This window comes from Solanum tuberosum, unplaced genomic scaffold, assembly GCF_000226075.1.
Source record: "Solanum tuberosum cultivar DM 1-3 516 R44 unplaced genomic scaffold, SolTub_3.0 scf00540, whole genome shotgun sequence".
NCBI classification, from domain to species: domain Eukaryota; kingdom Viridiplantae; phylum Streptophyta; class Magnoliopsida; order Solanales; family Solanaceae; genus Solanum; species Solanum tuberosum.
Window position 1 is genome coordinate 17,013 of NW_006239457.1, and position 23,156 is coordinate 40,168.

The 23,156-nt window shown below is 37.9% G+C and overlaps 1 protein-coding gene across 1 annotated transcript; it reads left to right on the plus strand.

Annotated features, from left to right (window-relative positions):
- The first annotated feature begins 178 nt into the window (after window positions 1-178).
- Window positions 179-22,939, plus strand: LOC102596413 (methyl-CpG-binding domain-containing protein 9). The gene is made up of 10 exons (XM_006365145.2): window positions 179-1,019; window positions 10,250-10,886; window positions 11,032-12,087; window positions 12,203-12,796; window positions 14,577-14,870; window positions 14,960-15,295; window positions 15,571-15,669; window positions 17,099-17,536; window positions 18,619-20,868; window positions 21,897-22,939. Exons 1-10 carry the CDS (start codon window positions 550-552, stop codon window positions 22,242-22,244), a joined length of 6,522 nt encoding a protein of 2,173 aa, XP_006365207.1. The 5' UTR covers window positions 179-549; the 3' UTR covers window positions 22,245-22,939.
- Window positions 22,940-23,156: the final 217 nt, after the last annotated feature.

Below are 23,156 nucleotides of genomic sequence, written 5' to 3' on the forward strand. Positions count from 1 at the left end.
AAGGGTTATTGGTATTTTCTTATACAATATGTAATTTGATAGTGTAAATTTATTTTACTAGTACAATTTTTTTTTTTTAAAATAAATTAGAAAAGGGTAATTTGGTCATTTTCATCCAAAGTACTACACCATCTTCAAGCGGAGAACCCTCTTTTCTGCGTTCTCGAGAAAACCCAAACCCAAACCCACTCTTTGCCTTGGCCTCTCTTTACTTCCCTTCTTCTCCTTCTTCTCCTTTTGCCTTTGTTTCGAACAAGTACAAAACTCCTCTTAAATCCTACCTGTAATCTTCCCTTCCTTCCAAATTTGTCTCTTTCTCACCCCCTCATCAATTTACGTTACGAAAAAAACTCTTTCTTTCTCTGTTTTCGATTCACATAATCCAGTCGGTGATCTTTTACAACCCAATTCTTTGCTAAAATCACAGAAAAACCCCAAACTCCAACACCCTTTTGGGTATATATAAAACCCAACTCTTTAGCATATAATGCTTGTTGATGTCTTTGAGAAAAAAATTTACTTTAAGAAAAAATTATACTTGTTCAAGAAATGGATTGTTCTTCAAATTTGAACCGGGCTTTGCCGTTTCACATCGATCTTAACGAAACTCCTCTTCCTTCACCAAGAGAAATCGAAAGGGGTTTGTTTTTAGAACACCCAGAATCTTCCCGGGGCAAGTCGGTGGTCACTCCTCCCAGTCAAACGAATGTTCGGGTTTGTTCTTCTTGTGAGATTGGGTCTAGTTGGAGGAAGGATGAGCAGAAAGAGGAGTGGAAATGCTTCAAGTGTGTGCTAAGTGGACGCCGCCGCAGCAGCGATGACGGCAGCAGCGGTGCTGGTGGCAGAGGTGGAGCCGGAGGGAGTGAAGTAGTGGAGCTTGATATGAATTCATCGCCGCCGCTTGATATGAATGTTTCGCCGCCAAGGGAATCGGAAGGGGAAGGGCTGTTTCAGTTTGTTGATTTGAATGAGGATTTGCCTGTTGCAGGACGACAAGTGGAGCAAAACCATGGGGCCAAGTATGAATTTTACTTCTTTATTTATCCTTTCTTTTACATTTAAAGCAAAATATGGATTATTTTAACAATGCATGCTGTATATGTACAAAAAGATTCAAACTTTGTTTGTGTACGTTGTGTATTTCTTGATGTTACACTGTAATGTTTATTGTATGTGATTGGACTTTTTGTCTATATGTAAATGTAATTGTGTGGTGTCCTGATTGCTAGAATGATTGTAGTCTTTGGACATCCGTTGCGTGAGCTTCATTCCCTTGAATTTGTGGCTACAGTAGATTAAAATTTGGATTGAGGGTTCAATGTCTTGGGACTTTTTTCTTTTTGTTGTTTCTTCGATATGCTATCTTATACCGAAGGGATGAAAAGAAAATTTATAGTAAGATCTAATGACAACATCAGAATTTCTTTTTTCGATCTGCTTTGATATGCTTTTCCTTGAGCACTTTTCAGTTATACTAATACTTAAGTTTTAGTAGCTTTCTTAGCTAGTTTTTTCAATGGTTTGTCTAATGAGTCCTTTAGAAACAGGGGATGTGACTCCTCTCGGCGATTCCTCTGTCACAGTCCCTACTCTATGAAAATTCTTTGATAAGGAATCCCCTACTGTATGTAAACTGTCATCTTTTCTTACTATCTCACCTTGACCAAAAAAACTTCGAGAGGGTAAACAGTTTCTTGATTGTCAATGTATTAACTTCTTCCTAGATGCAGGCTGGATGCTCTATCAGAGCTTTGATATGAAACCAATTTGGTGTGCCTTCAACTTAAGTTGGAAGGTCCTTGCTGACGCCTCTCATCTACTAGATGCCATCATAGTCCCTTTTTTCCCATTTTATGTTGTGGTATTTGACTGGACTGGGAATTTAAGTGGTTAATTCAACTTGATATTACACATCAGTGGTTAGTGGAATAAAATGTATACATTGGGAAGTTAGTCTGATAAAGTAATTATATCAACCACTATGCATCAATCTTAAACAAGTAGGGACCACTGTCCTCATTGACCACTTTTTACTCCATTTAACACTTACATCAGACCAATATTATAATATAAATTTCAGTAGTTATGTGAATTTTAATTCTTTACAATTATAGAAGTCTTGTAGAGTGATCAATTAAATGGTGCAAATGTCTTGAGAAATGAAGATATAGGAATTTGGATATTTAGTCCCAAAATGCAGGTTTTCTTTTCTCTCACACCTCCAATTTTTTTAAGGGTCTCCTTACCTATATGTATGAGGTTCGCATTCCGATACTTACAAAGCTAGTGAGAGAGTCCAATAAAACTAGGAGAAATTTCTCTTGGATGTCAATATTACCAGAGGCATCTACTCTCGATCTGAAGCAAGGAGTTATCACTTTTTGGGGGAAGCCGTGCACTTTAGAGAAGTGTGCGCTTCGGAAAATGTTGTGGGAAGTGGGTGGAAAGGTTGAGTCTTTTAATCTCAACTTTGAGGAGTTGGATTAATATCAACAATTGTTTACTAGATGCCATAATTAGCTATTTAGTTGGTATTTGATTATTATATTGCTATCATATATGGTTGGCAATTTTTAATTTTTGGTAAATCGGTGCGTTTCACTTCAAGGAAGCCTGTACTTTATTTCTCATTTTTTTCCGCTTCAAGCCCGATGGACCTCGTCTCTTCTTTGCGTTAGCTTTTAAACACACCGTTGGATGGTAACAAAGAAAGAAACCAAACCACTTGTAGAATGTAAATAGTAATGTTAATCAAGGGGGATATGAATGAGAATAGGGAGTTTGAAACCTTCTTTTGGTACAAGTGAATGAAGCTTTCAAACTTGATCACCAAAGTGTGCTTATTAAATGGTTATGGACGTACAACAAAGAGGAAGAGGTGATGCGTGAAGAAGTAATTTAATTAAAGTATGGTGAACAAGTCCTTGTTGTACCAAAAAGTTAATTCTTCACCTTTTATCCTTAATGACAAGTTTTTATGGCATCTCCATGAAACATATCTAGAAAAGGTGAATGTAATCTGTATTTGCATTGTGACAATTGAGGAACATTATCAAATATATTTTGGGGTGAGCTGAGTAGTGTGCCAATTCAAGGAAAGAGCAATAGACCGGAACAACCAACAAACGAAAGGGTTCCTATGTAACTAGTCATCCATATATAAGTTTCGTCTATCGCTAGGCTAGTCATAGTGATCCTACTATTCAACTACTTCGACCGTTTATGGGCACCTCATATCTTTTTCGGGGTGTTTGGAGATTCGATCATTTTTTATGATTTCTCTTTTACTGTTCTTTTCAATGGATTTCAAAGATAAAAATTCTTTATTGATTAACCCATAAACTATTCTAGGTAAATTCATGAACTCTATTGGATTATTTCTTCTAGCTAAGCGTATAGGAACCTTTTGCTGAGGAAATTGTGCGAAAACAGTCTCAGGTTTGTGGAATGGATGGTAAGGAACCATAGATTCTTTGAGGTGTACTTTCATCATTGATTGTTGCACCCAAGGGTGTGATCTAGTGGTTAATGAAATGAGTTAAATAATCATGAGGTCTTATGTTCAAATTTTGGCGACGTAAATAGTAGGTCATTTCCTATCATTTCTCCAAGCCTTGATGGACAAAGTTACTTGGTGTTTGTGATGGTGGGAGGTAGCACGTATCCCATGAAATTAGTCGAGGAGCGCGCAAGGTAGATCGAACACCACAATTATAAAAAAAAAAGGAACTTTCATCATTAGTTCATCATCAACAGCCTAAATAACTTGGAGATTGGTTGCATGTAAGAAGTAGAGTGTATACCATGAAGTTCAAGGTTGAAGATAAGAGGGAAGGAGCATGAGATTTGTACCTAAGGGTGTGACCTAGTGGTAAATGAAGTGGTAGGTTCAAATCTTATAGCAGAGGCAAAATACTAGGTGATTTCTTCCTATCTGTTTTAACCTTAGTGGACAAAGTTACCTGTCCTAGACACGCCGTAGCAACTACTACAGTGTCAAAGAGAAAAAACTTGTTACATATATACTATGTTTCAAGTACCGATTAGTAGTTTAGCAATTGGGGTGTCCAATACGAAAAATTGTTAAAAATCAATTTAATTCATGTTTGCAAAAACAACATTTAACAGCATAATTCAATGGATTAGATCGAATCAACCAATTGATGGTCGTAATTATCTTGCATGTATTAACCATTTCTTTATTTTTCGATCGTCTGAAAGGGACAAAAGAAAGATCTTGCTGTTTTTTCAACAATTTCTGATCTCTACTGGAGCAATTCACTGAAGGCAGAATGCAGTCCCAAGAAGAGAAGCTCAAAATGCTTTCCCTGGAATGGGATCTACAGAACTTGGCCAAGGCAGATCCTTGAACATATTTTCTTTGGTACTTCAGTGAAGGCGATGTTGGTAGTTCTGCATATGGATATTTGTCCCATTCTTGTTGCTGCTTCGAGAAAAATCATGCCTTCAATGGAGAAAAGTGACCTTAACTCTGTCTTTGAGCTTTATCTTTGATCATATAATGATGATCTAGGATAAAATATCGTAGTAGGACTTCACAACCTTTTGGGTTGTTAGGATACCTTCCATTCACTTGGTAGTAAATCTTGACTATCTCAATTTCACTCCATGGAAATCTCCGTCTTCCATTTCCATTTACATGAGAATTCTCGTTGCATCTTCTCTTGTTATTCCTATTCCTTTTTGGTCAATTGTCTTTATTTGGTTGAGAAATAAAAATCTAATGATTCATGATACTGTCCTTTTCCATTGATGTTCGAAAAATTGTATGGATAATATTTTGAACTTTGGATTGTTGAAACATTTGATTTATTTCCAACTAGTTATTATTATCTTCAACCAGGAAAGCCAAAAGAGGGAAGAAATCGTTGCAAGTAATATTGAGCTTGGATTCAGGAAAGGCATCTTTTATTGGAAGATTCTAGAAATGTTAGCACAAATTAAAAGTTCCCATTCTCGTATTTACTTGAGAACTTTATATGCATAGGCTTAATTACATTTCTTCTTTGGCCGAGAAAGTTTTGGACCGATGCTCTTTTATTCTCATCCATGAGTTTGTCCACAAAGCAAGTTATTTATTGGAAATATTGTGGGGGCGTGGATCTAGAACAGGAAAAAATGAGAGAAGAGAATATCGAGTTGCTTCATTGCCCACATGAAACCACTCCTCCTGCCGAAGGTGTAAAACCAATTGCCCAATGTTTGTGGAGTAGTTCAAATTCATACTTTTTCTGCGTATATGGTTTATCACAAAGAGGTTGTATTTCTTTGGGTTATGAGTATAGGAATGCTAAAGACCATCTTTCACAAGAAGTAGTCCTATAATATTACATAGCTTAATTCCTCTTTTGCACGCACAATTATATGGAAAAAATCTGTGAGGGGAAATTTCTTGAGGATAACAATGGAGTTTATAGTTTACCTTTGCGAGTACTTAATTAATTTTGTCACTAGTTAAATGTTGTTAAATTATCTAAAATTTGAATCACTAGTAGACCTATCAATATTGAGACACGATATATCTTTACATACCTATGTTGCTCGGACTCTTAAAAAATACCACCGGATGCGTGTCGGGTCCTCCAAAAGTAATGCATTTTTTTAGGATCCGACACGTATGCAACAACTTCGAAGAGTATGAGCAACGTAGCTTCCAAATTTTGTTGGTACATGGACTATTCTATAGTTCGACGAACTTTCCAGCTTTGATCGTTGTAGAGAGTTTTGCAAAGGTAATATTACCTCTCTAAGAATGATGATCCAGGAAATGCAAATTTTGTATGCGCATATTTATTATGGCTAGCTGATGAGAATTAAACAAGTTTAGTGCTGAGTTGAATAGGCTCAATATAGGGATGATTTTTTTTTTTGATGACAAGGGAAACCCGCAACCACTACCTTTTGGGTGTGCACAGGGTAAAACCCCCGCTCCAATGCAATAGCTTGCAAACCACATATGAGAGGTAACCCGCACTAGACAAGCCCGGTGCGACGAGCTCGACCCAGAAGGCAAACCCCTTGCTTCCGCTGGCAAGGGGTTTCAATCTTGAGACCTCCAACATGGAAGTCCCAAGCCCAAACCACTGGGCAACCCCGAAGGGTGGGATGAAAATTTTAAGTCAACAAGTTAGTTCAATGTTCAATTTAAGATGGGTTAGCAATACATATATACTTCCTACACTCTAGTATCCATTTTTGTTTTGTGTTGTCCATATTGGTGTACACCTATTATCGGAAGTTTTGAATCAATAATTTCTCAAAAGTCATTTTAGTAAGTTTATTACCATTAGTGGTATGCCTTAGGCCTCAATTAGCAGTCAAGGGTGACATGTCTTTATCCGGAAAAAAAGTAATGCAACTTTTTTGCTGCGTTAATAATTACCCAAAAGTCTCATGGTAAAATATGGTATCTACTTCTATAATATAGTCAAAAGTATCGTTACCTCCACTTTTAATTCATTTCTATATAAGTCTAATAAATGTCTCTTACCTAACACTGAGATTAAAGTAATGCCAATTGGCTCGATTTGAGCATAGTAATTGTTAAGTCCCACACCGGTGGGTGGGGAGGCAAATGTGTATCCTTATATATGGTGTTGGGAATATCCACCTTTTTAGCTAGCTTTAGAGATTGAGGTAGGCCCAAGGTCCATTTCCTTAACATGGTATCAAAGTCCGGCCCAACCAAGTCTTGTTTAGCTCGATTTTGGACCCTCATCATAAATTGTCCACACACCAGGTGTCCAGTCCTAGGAGTGAGGGGAGTGTTAAGTCCCACATCGGTGGTGTGAGAGGCAAATTTGTATCCTTAAATGGTCTTGGACGATCCTCACCTCTTAACTAATTTTTGGGGTTGAGTTAGGCCCAAGGTCCATTTCCTTGATAATAATGTCTTTATTTTTTGAAGGGCCTTCAAGATGTTTCTCTTTCTTATACTTTTTTTCTTTTACATTAACCAGTTATACATTAATGAGACACTGCCGTGGTGTCCCGTCGATTTACTTAGAAAAAGTATATAGAAGGGTTGCAAAAGAAATGCAGTGCCCTGCTAGCTGCCACCTTTCAAAATCAGTTTGACATTGTAGGCTGTTTTTCTGGTTTCTTTTCATTCTTTTGAGAAGGAATTCTTACTTTTCCCTTCTCAAACTAAAGAGTTTCTTTCTTTTCCACCCCTTTTGCAAAATAGCAGTGAACTTTTCTGACTAATATAGAGGGAGCAATCATGCATTTGAGTGTCTTGTTGTGGAACATAGATCTTATAGATTTATCTACTTATCCAACTTCGGAAAACATTTAATTGTGAAACAAGTATGCTAACTTGTTTTTTCAAGTGTAGCGTTATGTAATATGAAAATAATGCGTACGAATCATAACGCCCGTACGCCTTAAGGTGTCGTAGGGTGGATATTTTCCTCCAGTGCGCCTCGAGTTTGCGGCTGGCCTAAATGTGAGTCCACGTCGACAGACATCACGACAAGTGGTGTTGAAACTCAACTATCTTGGTGTTGTGGCTACAACCCGTCACATGTCTGGACTCCTAGACCCCTTTTGTGCTTAGGCACTCTATCTGTGACCCACTGGATTACCCTCTAAGTTTAAGCATATCAATAAGCGGAGGAAAAGAAACATATAAGGATTCCCCTAGTAATGGCGAGTGAATCGGGAACAACCCAACCAACCTTAGAATCAGGTGACTCTGTCATCCGAATTGTAGTTATGAGAAGTGTCCTCAGCGGCGGATTGGGCCCAAGTCTCTGGAAGGAGGTGCCAGGAGGGTGAGAGCCCCGTTGTGCCCGGACCCTATCGCACCACGATGCGCTATATACGAGTTGAGTTGTTTGGGAATGCAGCCCAAATCGAGCGGTGAATCTGAATGTGGCATTCCACTCATGCCCATGCCTGGTTACATCATTTAGCACTTTTATGACTTCCTCCTTCGACATTTTGTTCAACTTATCTCCAGCTACTGTTATTGCAATCCCCTGATTCACTTGATCAATTGAATTCCAAAATGCATCTAGAACTGTTGATTCATGCAATACATGATTTTGTTGCTTCCATAGTTTTCTGAATCTTACCCATGCATCCATATTTTATTTTAATATCAATCTATTTGGTGTAGTGCTATAGGTTTTATATTTGTAATGTTCACCGATAACTTTGAGCAAGGTTTGAGGGTGTTATTCTTCGTTGTGACTGACAAGCTATAGCACATAATTTGTCCCATTCTTCCGTAGTCTTCTTTTTTTGCTAATAAAATCTTATTTTGCCACAGATCATGATGACTCTTGCTGTAGAAGGTATTCTATTTATTGTCATTGTATAATGCAATGATTGAACAATGAGATTTGTATTGTTGGAGGGTTCAAATTCTCAAGGCAAAGTCACCATTCACCTAGGAGAATGGAATAGACTCTGCTTTGACCCTTTTGAAGATGAATCTGCTTATGAAGAATTGCTTATCAAAAAAATAATTTTCATATGAAAGAATAGATATAAAGCACTTGAGTAGCCAACATAAAAAAGATATATTAGATTTTAGTAACATGAGACAGAATCTGAGATTCATGCTTTATGTCATACTTATCAATAAAAGGAGCGAGCTGTGTTTCCGGGTTTGATACTTTAAATCCTTCTCTTCCCTACTTTTATTTTTTATTCTTTGTGTGGTGGTGGTGGGTTTATCCAACTTGTTACTTGTTTTGCTTGCTTGATTGCTTAATGCAAATGGTATGACATGCAAGTGCCTCTACTTGAACATGAGTAAAATGAAGCAAATTTGTCCTTGGGAGATGCACATAATGCATCTTTCTTGATATACATATACCTCCTTTACTATCATGTTTCACTGAAACTCATTCCATTTATTGGAGAGTAACTTTTGTGTTGTGATTTCAGTTGAATTCCTTGTCTTTGTTTTCGGATGTGCAAATAGTATTAGTTCATTTGCTTATAGATGTGAAGTTTTCATCAAATACTCTTCTTGGAGAATTACGAAATATGACTTTGTTCTGATTAAAAAGAACATACGACAAAGTAAAGGTTCCTCAGTATGTTAATGTACAATAATCCATGTTATTAAAATTTCCGAGATTTTCTGTATGGAGGGAAATGCAGGTCCGCTCTTTTATTCTTACTACCAAGAGGCTCAGTTGTGTTCTTACTTCTTAGAGAATATTGATTTTGTTTTTTATTTGATAAAGAGAATATTGATTTTTTCTGTACGGATATTTTTGCCGAAGCACGAAAAAGTAATATCTTCCTTGATGCTACTCCTTCTGTCCTCTTTCTCCCCTTTGATGACTTGGCTGCATATGGAAGTAACATTTAAAGTGTTTTTGCATTAGTCTTCTCATCCTAAATCTAAGTGGAGTCATACGGTATTTGGATATTAGTGTGATTTGTCTTTCATAATATTGAAATGCAGTAGAGAAGGTTTATTCAAGGGCAAATTATGTAAAATTTCTGCCCATAAGCTTTACTTACCTTTTTTTAGCTCAATTTACAAAATTTACCTATTCGGCCTATTTTTTCCCTAAAAAATGTCTGCATCTTCTTCTTCTGTGTTCTTGTCGTCGTCCTCGTCCTCCTTCTTCATTCTTCTTCTTCTGTGTCTGCGTCTTCTTCTTCTTTGTAGCTGGTGGGGTTCTTGATTTTGCTTCACTTTTCATCTTTTGGGTAGTCGCAGAGGGATCCAAAAGGGCAGATTCAAAGTTTGAAAGCTTGCTTGATTTAAAAATTTGATGTACCACAAACGTTAATATTTCGAGCAAATTATATATCAAAAGGCTCGAAACACCGAGAGGATTTCATATCTAAAATTGGAACTATTTAGAAGTGATTTTGAGTTGATTGAGATTGAATACTCCGTGTATACTTCATGTATAGTGTGTGTATATTTCATGTATAGTTAAGCTACATTCAACTTGTGGCGTGTATCATAATGTATAGTCAGTGTATAGCTCATGTTTAGGTTAGCTATATTGTATAGTCAATGTATACTTTCTATGACTTTTAATAAGCTATATTTTATAGTCACTGTATACTTTTTATGACTTTCGACTATTTTTATGTAATAAAAACATGGCTATATTTGTTGTAAACTAATTACTTTATTGTATATATTTGAAACTATCCCTTAATTTAGGATTCATTTTTTCCTGGACGGCCTGCTTTAGGAGTATTGGGACATTATAATTTACATTATGTATATTGCTGGTGTTCGCAGAGTTCAAGATATGAAAAGGTCCTCTTCTACTGTCCATTCCTTCAATGCCCCAACAAGCTCTTTTTTGGCATATAGGGAGAATGGATTTAAAACTCAGAAGGCCTCCTCACTTACGGGGGATATTCATAAGTCACAATTGGAGGACACGGTACTCCATAGACCTCATTCTGACCAGACAACCCGAAGTATAACTGATCCAGTAGTGATGTATGATTTAAGAAATCGTGCAGGTCATTTTACTGCAAAAAAATATATTCAGCAAGACGCGTGTGAAGTTTACCTTCAAGACCTTAAAGAATATATTGCTGGGATGAACGGTAAAGTACAGATTGGGTGGCATGTGGATTTTGAGTACTGTGACAAAAGATGCCAGACTTATGCAGTATATGTTGGACCAGATGGAAGTCGCTTTGAGTCGCGTGATGATGTTGCCCGACATATGGGGTTGCATCACTCCATGGAGGTTGAGAATGGAGGTAACAACTTTACTTCATTTTGTGAGGGATTGCCAAATATCCCAAGAAGTAAAGAAGCTTCTGGTTCTGCTAAAACCCGCAAGACTGGACAGAGTTGGAGTTCTCCTGGTAGAAGCTTATTCCGTAATGGTGGTTCTATCTTCAAGTGTACATATCCAAGTGTATGTTTATTCTGTTACCAATATTTGGTTTATACTGCCATGCTAGCTTTTGCATTTCTAATCTCCTCATAGTCCGAAGAATCTGGTAGTTTGTTCTGTCTTAATTACTTGCAATGTTACTGACTAACTTTGAATGTTCTTTCAGGATGGCTTTCCAGTTGAATATCAGGACTTCGTTCTTGTTTCAGCTGGAAATGTTGACCCGCGACCATTTTATCACAGTAGTAGTGAGATATGGCCTGTGGGTTACTTGTCTAGCTGGCATGATAGAATTACAGGATCTCTTTTTGCTTGTGAGGTTGCAGATGGAGGTGATGCTGGCCCAGTTTTCAAGGTCAAGAGGTACCCATGCATCCTGCATTCTGTTCCAACTGGTTCGACGGTCCTCTTAACATCCAAATGTGATTCTCATATTGGCGAAGATAATGTGGAAAATGGTAATTCTGCAACTTCTACGCTGGTTGATGAGGAGAGTATTTCTATCCAGCTGATGCTGGAAGAGTGCAGCCCACCAGATCTGAAAAGTGACTCTCATACTGCTGAAAATATGCAGAGGGAATTATCTGGAAAATTTGGAAATATATGCACTGGTGGAATTGGGCAAGGGGATAGTATAGGGGAGTTCGTTGTGGAAGGGAGATCACCGTCATCTGTGTGGGAAATGGTTTCCCAGACTCTTCTGCGTGCATGCATTGATGCTTATAAGAAAAAAGGGGTAATCGAATTCTGCTGTACTCATGATGTATATAAAATGGATGAACAAGAGTCAAGTGAAGTTGGTTCATTGTCGAAGTTCTCTTACTTAGGTGCCCCTCTCAGTTTTCCAAGATTGGTGCAGAGCAATTCCGAGTTAAAAAATACTTGTGAAATGTTAATGAAGTGGTTAGAGCAAAACAGATTTGGATTAGATGTAGACTTTGTGCAAGAAATTATAGAACAGCTTCCTGGTGTATCTGCATGCTCAAATTACAAAATTGTTACTAAGAGAAAACACAAGACAACTCTGCAAACAGTTGGAAATGGGTTCCTGCAGGCTAAAAGAAAGAATCACATGCAGGATGAGAGGGAAGCTATTGAATCTTTAAGAATTTCTGGAACACTCAGAAAGCATCTAGAAAATGCTGACATCAGGCGTCCCTGTTCTTCGGGAAAGCCTTTGAGCACAAAGATTCCTGCATTTTTGATAGGCGACGCCCTCCAGGTATCTTCTAACTTTTGAGTTTGTTGTCTAGAAAGGGATTCGATGTTGTTCCCACATGCTTGCCTTTTCTTTTTTTTGAATCTCTTTTTAATTTTATTTTATCAAATGTGTTTAGGTTTGGGAATTCCTGTTGAGGTTTTCTGAGGTCTTGGGTCTAAAAGTTCCATTTTTGTTTGAAGAAATTGAGGAGGAATTAGTTAGTCCATGGATAGACAAAACAAGTTCGATGGAAATTCCCATACTTGAGATTCAGGATGCCAGAGAGCTCACCTTAGCAAGAGGTGGAATGGACTCTCTATCTGGTCGATTGGGTTTCCATCAATATAGCCGATATGCTGGTGTGCTTTTGACAAAGATTCATGGTCTGCTGCTCAAAGCTCTTGTCACTGAGCTGCTCTCTAAAGTTGCTGTCTATGTAGATCCGAATATTGGTACAGGAGGGTCCAAATCTAGAAGAGGCAGGAAAAAAGACCCCGACAGTTTAGCTACCGTTAGGAAAAGTAGACTCGGAATGCTTCCCATGAATGAAGTTACATGGCCTGAGATTGCTCGAAGGTACATGCTAGCTTTGCTATCCATGGAAGTCAACATGGAGTCAGCCGAAATTGCTTGCAAGGAAAGTGGCAGAATATTTCATTGCCTACAAGGCGATGGTGGGCCAATTTGTGGCGCTCTTTCGGGAGTTGCTGCATCAGAGGCTGATGCAGTGGTAAGATCGATTCATATATCTTTGTGATTGCACATGTTTCCTATCTTGATTTGAGGAATCTAAATAAGTACTTTTTATTGCTTTTTTACCGTGTTTTCATCTTGTCATCAAAGTTTTCTGTCTTCCATCGCAATACGTGTTAATACTATGGCATGTTTTGCCAAAATCTTTAACTGACACATAATAAGATTAAGGCTCATAATTTGAACTTATCAGAATCTCAAGATGTCATTAATTTTAAATATGCAAATGAACTTCCATATTGTGAGGCACAAAATCTAACCTAACTTTTCAAGTGTTTATGGTGTCAGTTTTTTGTGTTGTGAAGGACTCAAAATAATTCTACTTTAAAAAAATAAATAGAAACAACATTCAAACTTGGAAACTTAATGAGAAATACAACTAACTACCAGTTTTAGAATTTGAAAAAATGAAAGTAATTACAAAGCATGGTCAGAGTCAGAGAAGAATCTGTTTGGCTCACTAGATACTGATGCAGTAAAAAAAAGGGGATGGAAGTAGTAGTTGATTTTTTAGTTTTAAAAGAAACAGAAGTTGATTATAGTGCATTAAGAACATGCGAATATGGCAGAAACATCTACCATTTCATGTGCATTGCTATGATACATTTTACAAGTCAATGGCAGTGGTAAGCTCATCCTGTGGAGTAAATACATGTTATTTGGTTCAATTTTTCACGTGATGTACTATCTGTAAAAAATGATATTGTGTCTCTTTTAAGCTGCAATGGTAAGGTTTACACCTGTTGCATGTAGTAGCATTCTAATTTTCTGTACTTTCCAGTTATTTTTTTATGATAGTTTATTTAAGTGCTGTGGAAAGGCACCCACATACAAGGTGTATACAAAATATTGGGAGTCGTACAGATATAAAAAAGTGAGAAAACATGATTCTCCACGAAGAGTATCCAACATTAAATATCAATTATCGTATTTGCTCCATAAATGTACAGAAAAAATCTAAGTGTGCCAATTATTTCATCTACAAGATATTTGTTTTAAATTGTGATTTGTAACTTGCATCGTCACATACTACTGATATATTAATTGTTAAGAAGTGCAATTAAAAGGTCGTTTGGTTGCTGGTTAGAGTTATGCAAATATTAGTAATTCATTGTATAGGGATTAGTTATGCAGGGTTCGGTTATGTAGGATTAAGTTATTCATGTATTAGTTATTCCATCTTCTACTCTGCATAAACTAATACATAGATTCCCTCTTAACTTATACATGTATTAGTTAAGTGAAATTATAAGCGGGTAGCGAAATGTCGTACTAGATGTTCTGAATATTATACACAAAAACTAGAATGTTGCCAAACATGGTATTAGTTATGTCTGTTTCAATACATGAATAACTTACTTCTTAACCGGCAATCCAATGACCCCTTAGTATTCTTATATATGCTTTATTTGGGATATTTATTTTGGACGTGCCACCTTTTCATATTCCGTATTTCTTTATCTCATACAGGAACAAGAGACCTTTCAAAGTTATTTTCTTAAAAACTTTCCTCTTTTACCTTGTCTATAGAGTTAATTGTACAGTCAACTTAATAGTTTGAGCTTCTTGCCAATGTTTAATTGATGTGTTTGTTCTTGTCATACCTGCTTTGTGTTTCATACCCTACTTGAAGAGTGCCCATTTTCGAGCCCATCTGGCTGTTGGTAAATGTATACAGAGTGTTTTCTCAATACGCTTGATTCTCCTGTTATTAGAGGTTCGTCCAAATTAAAACATTCTGAAGTACGTGATTTCAGCTTCTTGCAGAGGCCACAAAGCAAATATTTGGATCACTGAAGAGTGGAAACATTTTTGTTTCTGTTGATGAGAAGGAGTCTGATGCCAAAGGAGCTGATGCTGAGAATGGGCAAGTCCCAGAGTGGGCCAAGGCGCTGGAGCCTGTTCGGAAGCTACCTACAAATGTGGGTGCTCGAATTAGAAAATGTGTCAATATGGCTTTGGATAAAGACCCACCAGAATGGGCTAGGAAAGCATTGGTGCATTCCATTAGTAAAGAGGTTTACAAAGGAAATGCATCAGGACCAACGAAGGTGCAGCATGATGAATATCTTATATATATATTATAATGTGTCAGCTTTGTTAAACGACTAGCCTTTAATCAAACATTAACTGAATGCAGAGAGCAGTAATTTCCCTCCTGGGGGAAGTTAACCGGGGAACTACTTCACCCAAACCTGAGAAGGAAGAAAAGGTAAAGAGTTCCAGCACTGTATCTGATTTAATCATGAAACAGTGTCGGATTATACTACGGCGAACTGTTAAAGAAGACAAAGATAAAGTCTTCTGCAATCTCTCGGGAAGAACAGTTCTGAGCCCTAATGACAATGACAATGAGGGGCTTCTTGGGCATCCGGCAATGGTATCTCGGCCTTTAGACTTCAGGACCATTGATGTGAAGTTGGCTGCTGGATCCTACGGGGGATCACATGAATCTTTCATTGATGAAGTGCGGGAGGTAATGCTTTTAACATGTATATATGGTTTTGTTAATACATTATAAAGACCTAACTCTGGTTTCTTAAATAAGATTGCATTTGCAGTATAAAATATTGTTGTTGTTGCCACATCTATGTTCTTAGATATCTGGGATTTGCTGGATCACTTTACTTGGAAAGATGCATGATTAGTTCAATATTTTTTTGGGCACATTTTCATTCTCGTCCTGTTCTTTTAACTTCAGTATGATTTAATGGCAAGAAAAGATTAATGTTGCTTATTCTTTGCTTTTAGGTTTGGCATAATATACGAACCGCATACTGCAATAAGTCCAATTTGCTTGAGTTAGCTGGATCATTGTTGCAGAAATTTGAGGAAGATTATGAAAAAGAGGTTTGTTGGTCTTCTAGCTGTTCAATCCTATTGTTTTAAGCAGGAGTGAATTGATTTGCCTTGGAATTTTTTATATGTTTGTTTCCTTTTTTTAACAGTGTAGTAGTAGTAGCAGTAGCAGACTAGCAGTACTTCCCTTTTAGATAAGCATATAATGTTTGTTCGCATTTAGATACAAACCGAAATGATATGGGTGAAGGTAATTCAATTCTTTAGTATAGAAAAGGAATCCACTCTAAAAGCTACTCTTCTTTTATCATAAGAATCTGATGCAGTTGGCATATGTCATGTAATTCGATTCTTCAGTTTAGGACAGGAATCCACTCTAAAAGCTAGTCTTCTTTTATCATAAAAATTTGATGCAGCTAGCAGATGTCATGATGGTTCAGTTTGAAAGGAAAGGCAGTTGAGCCTGTCCGTGATTGGTTGACCTTTTTTTTTTTTTAAAACAATTGGAGAAACCCATTATACAATCCGTATACCAAAAGGAAAAGAACCTACACATGGTTATCAAGAAAAGATATCCCATCCCCTCTATACCACTAGGGACCTCATGAGTATGCGATAGGTTAACCTCCTCTCTTAAAGAGAAAATGAAGAAAACCAAGTGTTTGTTATTTCACTGTGTCAAGTGCGGTATTGGCACCTCGAAGCCGTGGCCCGGTATTGCTTTCTGTTTGCTGCATCTGAAAAGTTAAATTATTCCTTATCTTATCATTTTTATATCCTAGCATGAATAATTAGTCAAGTTTCCATGAGACCACAACTTTAGTTTATCGAGAATATGACCTTAGATAGGAGGGTATGGAGGTCACAGAATAAGGTAGAAGGTTAGTAGGTAGTTGACAGTTGTCTTGCTTTTTGATGGGATTAGCCTTGTTGGTAGTCTGGGCCTCTGGGGCACTTTGTCTGTTGTAGTAATAGTCTTATTCATGCAGTTTCTTGTTTTTGTCATCTGTTACCCGTCTGTTGTTTATTATGCTTAGGCGATTGCACTATTTTCATGATGTTACGTTCTTTGCTTGTATGCTCTGCGCTGCTTCCCTATTAGTTGTCATGTTTCCTTCAAAACCGTTTTCCTTTTCATTTCTCCTTTCTTTTGCTTCTTGAGCCGAGAGTCCTTCAGAAACAACCTCTCTACCTCCACGAGGTAGGGGTAAGGTCTGCCGTCTGCGTACACTCTATCCTCCCTAGACCCCACTTTGTGGGATTTTTGTGCTTGGATTTAAAACCCTATAGAATATGAGATTGTTCATGGAGGAAATTTGATTTTGAAAGTTATCCAATTTGCTCAGTTCAGTTTTTTCAGTAACTTATTATTTTGGTTGAGCAGTTGAACCTTGATCCATTTGGTTTGTGATTCAATTTCTTTGGTTCAACCATTGTCATTGTTGTTTAACTAAGCTTTGGCTTGGTCATGTAATCTCAGGTTCTTCCCCTAGTCCAGATAATTGAGTGTTCAAACGACAGCAATTTAAGTAGTGAAGTTGCAAAAGATAGAGATGGTCTCCTAGCTCATGTGAACGAGAGCTCACTTCCTAAAGCCCCTTGGGAGGAAGGACTTTGTAAAGTATGTAGCATGGATAAAGATGACGTCAATGTTCTTCTTTGTGATAAATGCGATTCGGAGTACCATACGTATTGCCTAGATCCTCCGCTTGTTAAAGTTCCTATTGGGCCGTGGTATTGCCCAGATTGTGAAGCTAAGATATCACGTTCCCAGAATGCTTCTTCTGGTTCTCATACTATTCGTCAATGCGTTAAGAGGAGGTTGCACAGAAAACTAACTCACAAGTTTATGGAAAAACTTTCTCAATTAACAAGGACCATGGAGTTGAAGGAATATTGGGAGCTTCCACTGGAGGATGTGAGTTCTTTTAACTTTCTTCTGTGTTTTTATGTTGACATAGTCTATGTTAGCCTGTTTGCTCTTGGAAGATGTATGGAATAGTATTGTTTCTTGATCCTTGAAAGAAGTATCTGTCTCACTTGTCTTCCTTTTGGTTTCTGAAACGTCTTCCAAGTTTAATTGACTTGTTGATTATATTGGTAATGGTGGGAACTTTTCTTAAAGTAATTACTGGAGTTTGTCTCCAATTGTCTTTAGATAGTTGAAATGTCGCACATTAAACTTGTATAACATGAGAAATATGCATGGGATTATCAAACAAGTGTTTAAGGATTTGTAGACATTTGAAATTAACATGTCATAGAAAAGGTATGGAGTTGTCTACATAAGTCCAGTCTACTCTGAAGCTTGCACACTTATCATGCTTTCACTGCTTGACTTGAATGTGTAGCAGGCTGACAGTAGGCTTCATCTAAAAGATATTAGGCATTAAAATGTGTTTCTTGCTTTTGGGGAACAGTGTCTCTGGCACAAAGCAAGTTGAGCTAATTTTTGCAAAGATGTGATGACGTCCATTGATGTGATGGCATCCATTTGAGAGGTCTGAAGTGTAATTACTGCAGGGTAAAAATCTTGTCACACAATGACCTCAAAATAATACATTGGACAACTTTTAAGGCCTCCCTCAAAACAATTTCAGGAACATTGTTTCTCTGCTATTCTAGTATGCTCAAGCCTCTTCATCTGATGTATGCTGGCACTCCTCATGCATTCAGCTTTAGGGTTTTGGGGGAGGGTGGGCTACTATAGAAATGATACCCACATTCCAGTTTTGTTCCCAGTTGCTTTAGTTTCTTCCTTAGCCTCTCCTGATCTGCTTTGTCGACTGAGCTTTATGCGGTATATGCATGTTTTAATATTTCAATTTATGTGCAATTCTTGTCTACAAATTTATCTGTATGGTGAGAACTGTGCTGCATGCAGAAATATGTTAAATTCTATGATTTTGTTGTTGGACACAACATAAAAGTAGAACATGAATTATGTACAGCTTTTCCTAACCTAATTTGACATGTACAATTTCTTTCTCAATGGTGCAGAGAATTTTCCTTCTTAAATTCTTGTGTGATGAGATGTTGAATTCAGCCATTCTTCGTGATCACATTGACCGAAGCGCCTCTCTGTCTGCTGAATTGCAGCAGAAACTGCGCAGCCTTGGTGCTGAACTGAAGCTTCTAAAGCATAAGAAGGAAATTTTGACTGCAAAACTGAAGAATGATGCTCGGAGCAGTGGAGACACAGGGTCAGACACATCTCTATGGTCCAATGACTGTAAACTGAAGGTGCAGGGGCCTGACAGTGGCAGCCATAACTCGTCAATCTCTGGTGGTTGCAGACAGCTGGATGATGGCACTCAACACAATAAGTGTAATGATTACAACAAGCAATCCTGCTTGTACACTTCAAAAAACATTCAGGATAAAACTTGTGCAAGTGGCACCAATCATATTAGAAACTCTCCTGATCCAATCAACCATTTACAGCATCAACAGTTGTTGAAGGAGAATACTAGGTCTCTGAATACTTCATCCCATGCAAAATGTGGTACTGAAGAAGCTAATTTGCAGAACGACTTGTTCATATCTACTACCCTCCAACAAGAAACTGACCAAATTCCTGGCAATTGTTTGGAGTCTACACCAAGTAGTTCGAAAAGTATAATGCTGTTTGCTACTCACATTGTGTCTGCCACTACTTGTTCAGGTTCCGTTAGCAACCCTTTGGAGGAAGCATTCCTTTTTGAGATGTCTGCTATAAAGAAGGAGATTCGTGCTTTAGAGGACTCAATTGCTGCCAAAGAATTGGAACTTCAGGAGGTTTCTGTTAGGAAGGAATACATGGGACAGGATTCTGAGGGCAGACTCTACTGGACTTTTGGCAGGTCCACTTCTTCACGATTAGTAGCTTATGCAAGTACAAGTACACAGCCGGAGTCATCTGGACATTTGTGGTCATATGGTGTGGAAAGTTCAAGACGAAGTGGTGTTTTTGATTCATCTGCTCCATGGGAGAATATGGGCATGCCTAATCTTGATCAGTGGACATCTTATCAATCTGATGTTGATACTGAAATACTCATTAGATGGCTAAAAGAGCATGACCCGAGAGAGAGAGAATTGAAGGAGTCTATTTTGCAGTGGCGGGATACTAGAAAAATGATATACTACTATTTGGAAAGTCATGGCCATGACAAGGTAAGACTGATCACTTCAATTCCCTCCGAGGATTCTGCTTCCTGTTTCAATTCTGATTCTCTCGTCACCAGAGCCGTTACTGCAATTAAAAAGATGGTTAGTGGTTGCTCAGCAGAAGAGGAGACGGAAATCTGCACGAATCTTGGTGTCAAAGTGAGAGTTTCTTTTGATGGTGAATTATACAGGTGTGAGTGTCTAGAACCATTATGGCCGTCTAGACCTCATTGTCTTTCATGCCACCAAACATTTTCCGATGCTAAGGAACGTCTGAAGCATGCAAATGAAAAGTGCAGGATTGATTCTCCCTCTCCCATTCAGCGGGATGGGGAAACAAGTGAACAACCCGCTAAGCGGAAAAGAACAGCAAATAATGAAATTCTGCAGGATAATTCTTTGAGCAATGACGTGTCTCAAGCTTCCAAGAGCAAGAAGCTTGGTAATGGCGAAGCATCTAGGAGGGACAAGCATGGTAATGCACCAGCTTCTGCTGAAAATCAAACCAAACAGGAATGTCCATTTAAGTTTGAGGAGATCAAAGCACAGTTCATCACTCAGAGGTCACTCAAGGAGCTGGTGAACGAGATAGGACTCATTGGGTGTAATGGTACACCATCATTTATTCCATGCACATCTCCATATCTATGTGATTCTGCCCTTGAACTGCTCTCCCAAAGGGAAGATGAGGTATGTGGAGGAAATTCTACAGATTTGTTATCTTCAGAGCACCAACTTCGGAATGGGGTCAAAGTTTCTTGCATTAATAACTCCGACAATCCAAATTGTACTGGAAATGGCTTAGCTGGGGCTGGACCAGTGTTTGGGAGACTAAAATCTGCAACCAAGAGGGGAAGAAATCAGTTTTCTTCTACCAAGGATAAAATCCTTGAATTTGGGGTTAATATGTACTTTGTTATTCCGGAATCCTCGCTACATCCTGTAGCAGGTCGGGCTTCTGTGATTTTACGGTGTCTTAAAATCAACCTGCTTGACATAGATGCGGCTTTACCTGAAGAAGCTTTGAGAGTGTCAAGGTTACAATCAGAGAGAAGACGTGTATGGCGTGCCTTCGTGAAATCTGCAGCTACAATTTATGAGGTAAAGGTTTTGCTCTTTTTACTAGACTAAGCAAGGCCTTTTCGAGTTTAGTGGTTGTTGTATCGTGAGAGACCTTAGGAGTCATTTGGTTGGTTCGCTAGGGAGATCTAATTTCCACATAAAATCTTGAACTGACCATAAAATTCTGCATTAGTATTATGTTTGGTTCCTACTTTTCTTTCCTTCTTCCTAAACAATACCTGCATAAGTTATGCAGGAATCTGTGTATTAGTTTATGCTGGACAAAATGGAATAAGTTTGAGGTATTAGTATTGCATGGATTGAAACAACAAATGATAAAACTAACCCTCGTAATAGTAGATAAATTTTGATTAGAAAGTAAACACACATTGTTTACTAAACAGTATATACTATTTCTTTAATACAGTAAACCGAACGTCCAACAAGAAATACATCTTGCATTACAAACCTTGCATTACTAATCCCTTCATTGATATACTTTGCATTATTTGTCTTTAAACCACATGACCCCTTAGTGTTCTGCGATTTCCTGTTCTTGTCAAAGATATCGGCCTTCAGTTCCAACTCTCCGCTGGTTGAACTTGCTCAACGTTTTCAGGAAAAAAAAAAAGAGTTTGTGCAATAGTATTTGGATGTTTTTTCCCATCCTCCCCCCTCCCCATGAAGGATGCTCTTGTGTTCAAATGTTTTCTTGAGTTGAGAGTCTTTTGAAATTTATGGTAGGCTTCTGCACTAGTTCATGAGGATGATTTTGCAGCTGTGTGCATTATGCATATACAATATTTATTTCAGAATATTCGGCAGAGTAATACTCAACTCTAGCCCTACTGCCTTTCTTAGGCTAAGGGCTTTGGTTAAATTGACTGACAAAGGTGGGATGTGGGGTGTGTGGTAGGCATGTCACTAGTTCAGATTCTCTGGTACTTAAAGTAGAAGGGTGGAGAGGAGGGGGTATATTATACACTGAAATTCAAAGCAGAATTTCTGTTTTCTTATTTTGGTCCTAAAACTCTGATACTTAAATTTTGCTCATTTATCTCCTTCAGATGGTCCAAGCCACAATTATTTTAGAGGACGCCATCAAAACCGAATACTTGAAAAACGATTGGTGGTATTGGTCATCACCCTCTGCTGCAGCAAGAATCTCAACGCTCTCAGCCCTCGCCCTCCGTGTGTATGCATTGGACTCTGCTATTTTGTATGATAAACTTTCAAGTCAAGATGCCTCAGAGACAGATTGCAAGGAAGAGAGGGAACCTCCTCCTCGTAATTCTGTCCCCACAAACACAGCCAGTCCTTCAAAGAAAAAGCCACTTGACCCAGAACCTGCTGAAAGTTCAAGACCCAAGGGCTGCAGGACAAGTAAAAGGAGAAAAGATTCAGGCAACAGCTAAAACAGGAAACAGGCTTCAGGTTTGCAGATCATCATTATCTGCAGTTTTTTTAAAAGGAATGTACTGTACTCTTATGTATACCAGCCAGGCCAATGGTTGAAATTCTTTAAGCATAAAGGAAGGTTTGCAACATGCTATCCTATAAACTTCAGGGAGCAGACTCTGCACCAACTCTATCTATTGTTTGGAGAATCGAAAGACGCTGTTTTGCTCTTTGACTTGGTAGAAGTTAATCGATTTCTTCTTGCTTTGAGAAAAGGCATGGGAGACTTTGTTCCAGCACATAGCCTCTCTTTGAGTTTACATACAACAAAAAGGCCTTTATATGCCGATAAGATTGTGGCATTTGGGGTTTTATGCTCTTGAGAGATATACAGATTTGGTTAGGAGGCAGGCGTGTTAGTTTGAACAGTTGTTGTACATAGTAAAGCAAGTTTGAACAGTTAGTGTCATCTTATGTATATAAGTTTTTATATAGACTAGCTTTGTTGTTCGTCAGATTACCTTCCTGATAAATGAAAAGGCGGTACTACGTCTTCTGATGTCGTACAATCAGAAGACTTTAGTTTAAATAACGTCCTCTGAAGGTCACGTTGTATGCGTCTAGATTTAGCTTGTTACCTGTGTGGCTACGTACGTTTGACAGGAAGGGTTTGTTACTAGCAGCAAAGTAGACAATTTAACCTTAAATTATTGATTACTTGTGCCCAATTTTTTTAAAAAAATTACTTATCTGATAGTGCTTCCTCTCATGGCAATTCAATTGTAGACAATAGTAATAAGGTCTATGTATATATTACCTGCTCGAGAATTCACTAGTTTAATTACATTGAATATGTTATTGTTATCGTTGTAGTGCAAATTGTGGTCCTAGGCATTATACAAAATGAAAAACTGTAGTCAAATGGAATA

Coding starts and splice junctions, on each gene's coding strand:
- LOC102596413 (XM_006365145.2), top strand. CDS start 550: ATGGATTGTTCTTCAAATTTGAACCGGGCTTTGCCGTTTCACATCGAT. Junction 14,871..14,959: donor ATGCATCAGGACCAACGAAG/GTGCAGCATGAT, acceptor AACTGAATGCAG/AGAGCAGTAATTTCCCTCCT. Junction 17,537..18,618: donor GGGAGCTTCCACTGGAGGAT/GTGAGTTCTTTT, acceptor TCAATGGTGCAG/AGAATTTTCCTTCTTAAATT.